Source organism: Medicago truncatula, chromosome 4 (assembly GCF_003473485.1).
Source record: "Medicago truncatula cultivar Jemalong A17 chromosome 4, MtrunA17r5.0-ANR, whole genome shotgun sequence".
NCBI classification, from domain to species: domain Eukaryota; kingdom Viridiplantae; phylum Streptophyta; class Magnoliopsida; order Fabales; family Fabaceae; genus Medicago; species Medicago truncatula.
In genome coordinates this window covers 47,638,899-47,646,398 of record NC_053045.1, presented here as the reverse complement: position 1 = coordinate 47,646,398, position 7,500 = coordinate 47,638,899, and the positions used below count along the sequence as shown (strand labels likewise).

At 31.5% G+C, this 7,500-nt stretch overlaps 1 protein-coding gene across 1 annotated transcript; it reads left to right on the top strand.

Moving 5' to 3' along the window:
* Positions 1–1,901: 1,901 nt before the first annotated feature.
* Positions 1,902–4,337, top strand: LOC11409814 (probable esterase D14L). Its single transcript, XM_003608409.4, has 2 exons — positions 1,902–2,476; positions 3,550–4,337. The coding sequence occupies exons 1-2, from the start codon at positions 2,262–2,264 to the stop codon at positions 3,992–3,994; spliced, it is 660 nt and encodes a 219-aa protein (XP_003608457.2). The 5' UTR covers positions 1,902–2,261; the 3' UTR covers positions 3,995–4,337.
* Positions 4,338–7,500: the final 3,163 nt, after the last annotated feature.

Below are 7,500 nucleotides of genomic sequence, written 5' to 3'. Positions count from 1 at the left end.
CGGGGTTCATATAATGCACATGAATGCATTTATCTAGCCTTTTTAGGAAGATAAATTAGAAGTCATGATACATTTTCTTTAGCTTAAAATCAGTTATGCTACCTTTATTTTATAAATTATATGTAACTATATTCGCATACGTCTTATCTATGTTAATATGCATTAGACTAATATTGTTGTTATTTCCCTGTTTAGCATTTCCCAAACGAGGTGTCAAGAACAATTCTAAAAGGAAAGCGCAAAACAATCACTCTCATTAGTTTCAATTGTTTTCATCCTAAAAATTATGTCAATTCCTAATCTCATAAACTGATTATATGATCTCTAAATCAGCTCATACATATTTTATGATGAATCACAATGTTCCGTTGTTTTAACATCTTTTCTTTCGAAGAATTTTTTTTATGCCGTGATTATCTAAGGTTATTATTTTACCTTAGATAAACATTAAATGTAAAAGTCTGGAGGGAAAAATTAGGTTAAAATTAGAGCTGACATTTTGCATAAATTAAATATAGGGTTAATATAGTAAAGTCACGCGAAAAAATACGTTAAATCTAGGGTTAATATTGCGTCACGGGTTAACATTTAGAAATAAGAGATGACATTTTGCATAAATTAAATCTAGGGTTAATGTAGTAAAGTCACACGAAAAAATTAGGTTAAATCTAGGGTTAATATTGCGTCACTGGTTAACATTTAGAAATAAGAGATGTCATTTTGCATAAATTAAATCTAAGGTTAATATAATTTGTTTAGTAAATTTTAAGAGAAAAATTAGGAGCGATTGTTTATTTTGATTTCCCTAACAATTAACGTTAACATTTTATTTAAATTAAACAGGATTAATTAAATAGGGTTAATACAGTAAAATTAAGCAAAGAAGTTAGGTTAAATCTAGGACAAAATTTTGAGTTCGGGTTAACTTTAAGAAATAAAATAGGTTAAGTATAGCAAGACGGATTAACATTTATAAGTAAGAGATTAGGTTAAGTATAGCAAGACGGATTAACATTTATAAGTAAGAGATTAGGTTAAGTATAGCGAGACGGGTTAACGGTTATTCCTTTCCAAAAAAACAACATATAATTGGGAACATCATTTTATTTTACTTTAGATAAACATTAAATGCAAAAGTGTGGAGGAAAAAATTAGGTTAAAATTAGAGATGACATTTTGCATAAATTAAATCTAGGGTTAATATAGTAAAGTCACGCAAAAAAATATGTTAAATCTAGGGTTAATATTGCATCAAGGATTAACATTTAGAAATAAGTGATGACATTTTGCATAAATTAAATCTAGGGTTAATATAGTAAAGTCACATGAAAAAATTAGGTTAAATCTAGGATTAAATATTGCGTCACGGGTTAACATTTAAAAATAAGAGATAACATTTTGCATAAATTAAATCTAGGGTTAATATAATTTTTTTAGTAAAATTAAGGAGATAAATTAGGAGCGATTTGTTTATTTTGATTTCCCTAACAATTAACGTTAACATTTTGATTAAATTAAATAGGGTTAATACTGTAAAATTAAGCAAAGAAGTTAGGTTAAATCTAGGGCCAAATTTTGCGTTCGGGTTAACTTTAAGGAATAAGAGATTACAATAGTTGTTATATTATTTTTTATGTAGTGTTTTAGGCTCTGTGTTGTAAAATTTTGGTTTACGCAGTTTTGATTTTCACATTGATAAAAGACAACAATTTTCCATAATTTATAAGATTTCTCCTTCGGAATTAAATTTTTAAAAAATACGTTATTCAACCCGTGCGAAGCACGGGTTTGTAACTAGTAAGTATGTAAAAGTAATACAACTTTTTAACAAATTTACTGCAATTACTGTATGTTGTGGAAGATTCTTATATTAAAAGACCAAGCAAGCATACATGTTGTGTGCTTATCCCGGTTGCTATCATCCATAGTTTCTTAGGTCCAAAATATGACGACGTGGTCTAAAACTTTGGAAGCTTGATAGTCACAATCACAAACAACGTATTCACACCTTCTAAGTCCCTTAACCAAACAAAGAAAAACAAATACAAAACAAAATAGAATAGAATCACACCTAGAATCAAAACCTAAAGTTACTGATTAATCCAACACAAAAAAAATGGGATAGTAGAAGAAGCTCACAACGTGAAAGTTTTGGGTTCAGGTTCATAGTTCTAGCTCATGGGTTTGGCACAGATCAATCTGTATGGAAACACCTCGTACCTCATCTTTTGGATGAGTTTCGTGTCATACTTTATGACAACATGGGAGCTGGTACAACTAATCCAGATTATTTTGATTTTGAGCGTTATTCAACCTTAGAAGGTTATGCTTATGATTTACTTGCAATCTTAGAAGAGCTTCGAGTTGATTCATGTATCTTTGTTGGTCATTCTGTTTCTGCCATGATTGGAACTGTTGCATCAATTTCTCGACCTGATCTATTCAACAAAATTATCTTGATATCAGCTTCCCCAAGGTATAGTCAAATTAAATTTGTCTTTGATGTTTTTTGAAGTTTTTTTGTTGACAAACTTTGATGATTTCAAGTTAGAGATTAATCATTGTGCAATAATTGTTAGTTTGACTTTTGTTATTCAGTGCTTCTCTATTTCTAGACACAATCAATTTTTTTATTTAAAGCATAGTTTTTTTTGTCTCCATAAATATTGGACTAATTTTTAATGTAAAATTATAATATTGATTTTAGGCATTGAAATAGAATTTTTTTTTTTTTTTAATATAGATATTGCATCGTGTTCCTCAAAATATTGAATTTACCTTTCAAGAGATAGTTTGTGTATCTTGTCATAATAATTTTTAATGATACCTACAAGAAAAATGTGTGAAACAATTAATAGAATTAAAAATTTGTAAATATCCTATATTTTGAGTGGACATACTGAAACAGTATTTCATCCTATGTAGTTTTTTTTTTGGTACAATATCCTATGTAGTTTTTATTTTGATCATTATATTATGTGGGTATATCGGTTTTTTTAATGTTGAAAAATATTATGCTTTAAGAAACAAGAACAAATTTTATGAAGATTAGAAACAAAATTTCCTATATTTTCAGCATAAAGAAAAAAAATTATGAAAAAAACTTTGATAATTCTTCTCTTCTATATCACATTTAGAAGAAAAAAAAACTTAAAAAAAAGATTGTCATTTTTAATTTTCAATGTAATTTTTTTTTCTTCAACTGTACTATCTAATTAATACTATGTGCATCACTCTAAAATTATTATTCTTTACTTTGCATTAATGATAATGAAAATATATCAATAGTTAATATGAATGCACCTTTCAAAAAATAAAATAAAATAAGGATGTAATATTATCACTTTTTTTTTCTTTCATCTATGGTATTTTCTTAATTTGTATGAAATAATCAAATATCATATTTATTGTGTGTCAGATGGAGTGTGTGTGTGTATGTGTATGGATATTTTTATTACTTGGTTTGATGATTTATATTTATACAATTACATTAAGAAAAGAGCAATGAATTATTAATGATGTAAATGATGGGGGGATTATGTGGGGAAGGTATTTGAACGACAGGGACTACTTTGGAGGATTTGAGCAAGAAGATTTGGATCAATTATTCGATGCTATGGCATCAAATTACAAATCATGGTGTTCTGGATTTGCTCCAATGGCAGTTGGAGGGGACATGGAGTCAGTAGCAGTACAAGAATTCAGCCGAACATTGTTCAACATGAGACCAGACATAGCCCTAAGCGTGTTACAAACAATTTTTAAAAGTGACATGAGACAAATATTATGCATGGTCACTGTCCCATGCCACATTATACAAAGTATGAAGGATCTAGCAGTTCCGGTCGTGGTCGCGGAGTATCTCCACCAACATGTTGGTAGCGAGTCCATCGTGGAGGTTATGTCGACAGAGGGTCATTTGCCACAATTAAGTTCGCCGGACGTTGTTATTCCGGTGATACTCAAACACATTCGTCATGATATTGCGGCTTGATGTTAATGTGTGGTAGGTGTGGTGCATGATTGTATTATTTAGGTTTTTTTTAAGTAATAAGAAAATGAAAGAGCATGAAAGAGGGATGCTTTTAGTTTTGTGTCCGTTTCGTAGATGACTAAGGGTGATGGGGTTGGCAACACATGTTTCCATCAATTATGTATTGTTGTTAATTGTATGCTAGTGTTTTTAATTTTGGTAGGTGGTGATGCCATCAATAATTATGGGCATCAAGTGTTGTTATCCATTTTTTTACAAAAGGTGTTGTTATCCTTGTAATGTGGGGATGGAGGCTGTGAATAATAAATAAATAGTTTTTTTTTGTCTTGTTGGTCATGTGAAATAGGGACTTACTTTTGTTTTTTTAGGGAAAAAATAGGGGTTTACATGTCGATTGAATCGGTTTTGGTTAAACTCGTTATTCATCAATTAAATTTCTTCAAAAAAAGTTAAGACAAAAATTTATATTGTTTTGGTCAAATCCAAAATAACTTCAACTCAGTGATGAAGAAGTGGGTTTGAGTCGACCGTCAGATCTATGTGACATTCGCAAAAAATAATAATTAAATGGAATTCTGCATCATAAAAATTCTAATACTTAAATTAACTTCTACAACTTAAATAGAATCACTTTCCTTGATAAAAAAAATGGAATCACATTTAAATCAACGCGTAAAATTTGTTAATTGTACTAAAAAAAAAAAACACCCAAAAACATAGTTCTTCTTCTGAACCCTTATTTTAATTACTACCCAAAGTCCACACATATCATTCTGCTTTGCAGCATTACATCTTCGAATTGCTTCTTCTGTTGGAAGAAAGATTGAACCAAGAAATTAAAATCAACACTTGGATATAAAGGTACATTTGCACTTCAGTGTGTGCATCTATGTAAGCTCAACAAGCAACAATCCACTGGCATACCTTCCTCCTTTCGCGTTAATTTTTGTTTAGTCAATTGATTAACTAAGAAAGAAATTCAAACAAAGAATCTCACAAGATGTAAAAGCAAAACAAGTTCCTAAAATTATGGGCAATGGATATGATCTAGGTTTTCTTTAAGAGGGGCATGTTATAGGTTAAAGTGTACTTTTGGTTCTCTGTCTTTTTCAATGTTGCAATTTTGGCTCTTATACAAAAAATTACAAATTTAATCTCCTATGTTTTAGCCTCTTTGCAATAGTAGTAATTTTTTTTTCAATTTTTACTTAATCACATGGCATCTCATTAAATCAATTCGCCTGCACGTGTGTAATTACTGATTTTAAAAAAACCACACGTGTACTGGTGAATTAAAAAAAAGAGGAGCATGTGAAGTCGACAAACCTAGCAACTTCATCCATCAATCTCCTTCATCTTCTTAACCTATCAACTTTAACAAACCTAGCAACTAACTTCATCAAACCCAAAAGAAAAACAATTTTCCGAAATCTTAAATCTTCATCATATCATCCTCTCTTCTTCTCTGTTTACAAAATCAAACCAAAACTTAAAATCAATCTAGAAACCAAATTCAATCCTAAAACAATTTATGAGTTTTCATTCAAACCCAACGAAACTCCAAAAGAGTATGAGTAATTTTCTATCAAACACAAATTTAAATCCAAATCACTCTTTTTTTCTTCTTCTCAACTCCAGTGTTTACATTCTTCATTCACACCAAAATATACAAAACACCAAACCTCTCCCTTCCAATTTCACATGGAAATAGGATCCACCCAATTCTGAATCATGTTTCTAACTTATTCCCAAATGCACATGTTCAAAGCTTTGAAGCAACATTAGAAAAAGAAAAAAAAAAAGTCTGCAAATAATCGATCCATAATCGCGATATGGAACAAAATTGAACGAACAATGCAAGTATATATCAGCATCAGAGCATTACCTACATGAGTAACCATCAACTACAATCTAGTTCTAAAATAAGTTCTTGGACGCGGTTGATTCATCAAATCGATTCAGCATAAGCATGATGAAGTTTTGTTTCTTTTTAGGTTTATTTTAAAGGCGGTGATTTTATTGATCCTTCGGAGTATGAACATCGGATTTTCGAGTATGAACGTGTCAATATGTGCTTAGTGTTAGTTAATATTATTTTGATGGATTGAAATTTAGATGAGATTGATGTTGTTTGTAGTTAGAGCAAATTAGGATTTTTACTGTTTTTGGTTACTAAATAATTTTGAGAAAAAAAAATATGAAGGAGAAGGAGATTCAATGAAGTTGTTGGGTTTGATGAAGGGGGTGGTCACTGAGGTAGAGAGAAAGAACGGGGTTAGTCACATGTTCCTTCATTTTTTATTTTTTATTTTTTTAAAATTCATCAATACACATGTCATTTTTTTAATCAATAATTACACATGTGGCATGCCACTTAGTGAAGTGAGTTGTCACATAGGCGTTGAGTGAGTCCAAATTAGGAAAAATGTCTATTATTACAAATGTGCTAAAACATAGGGGACTAAATTTGTCATTTTTTCATAGAAGGCCAAAATCGCAACATTGAGAAAGATAGGAGACCAAAAATTAATACATTTTAACATACATTTTCAGGCTGATGCACTAACCAACCAAAAACCAGCAACCAAGTCTTATCCCACTAAGTGGGGTCGACTACATGGATCAAATTACGACATAGTGTTCTATCATAAACCATATTTGGATCCAACTCATTGACCTCTAAATCCTTTCTAATGGTTTCTCTTATAGTTTTCCTAGGTCTTCCTCTACCTCTTTTGACCTGACTCTCCTCCATCTGATCTACTCTTCTTACGACGGCATCTATGTGTCTTCTCTATACATGCTCAAACCATCTAAGCCTATTTTCTACCAACTTTTATACTACAGGAGCTACCCTCACTCTCTCCCTAATGGTGTCTTACTGCTCATCCAACGCAACATCCTCATCTGCACTACACTTACTTGATTCTCGTGTTGCCTCTTAACCGCCCAACACTCCGTACCATACAACATTGTCGATCGGACTGTTGCCCGATAGAACTTTCCTTTCAACTTAAGTGGTACTTTCTTATCACAAAAAACCACCTAAGGCTCTTATCCATTTCAACCATCCAGCTTGAATACGAGGATTTACACCTGCTTCTATTTCTCCGTCATTTTGTACTATCGACCCAAGATATTTAAACCGCATAACTTGAGGTATAATATGATCTCCAAATTTCACCTCCAAGATAGACCTAATTCTCCTTTTGCTGAAGTTATATTCCATATACTCCGTCTTGCTTCTACTCAGGCAGAAACCATACGCTTCTAAGGCTTGTCACCATGTCTCTAGCCTCCCGTTGCTCCCTCGACTCACCAAACAAGACTACATCATCTGCAAAAAACATACATATCGGTGCAAACTCTTGGATGTGTTCTGTAAGTACATCCAAAACTAAAGTAAAAAGATAAGGACTTAGGGTTAACCCTTAGTGCAATCCTATTGTTATGGGAAAATCTTTGGTAGCCCATCATGCGTCCTCACGCTAGTCAAAACTCCCTCA

Coding starts and splice junctions, on each gene's coding strand:
- LOC11409814 (XM_003608409.4), top strand. CDS start 2,262: ATGGGAGCTGGTACAACTAATCCAGATTATTTTGATTTTGAGCGTTAT. Junction 2,477..3,549: donor TTGATATCAGCTTCCCCAAG/GTATAGTCAAAT, acceptor TATGTGGGGAAG/GTATTTGAACGACAGGGACT.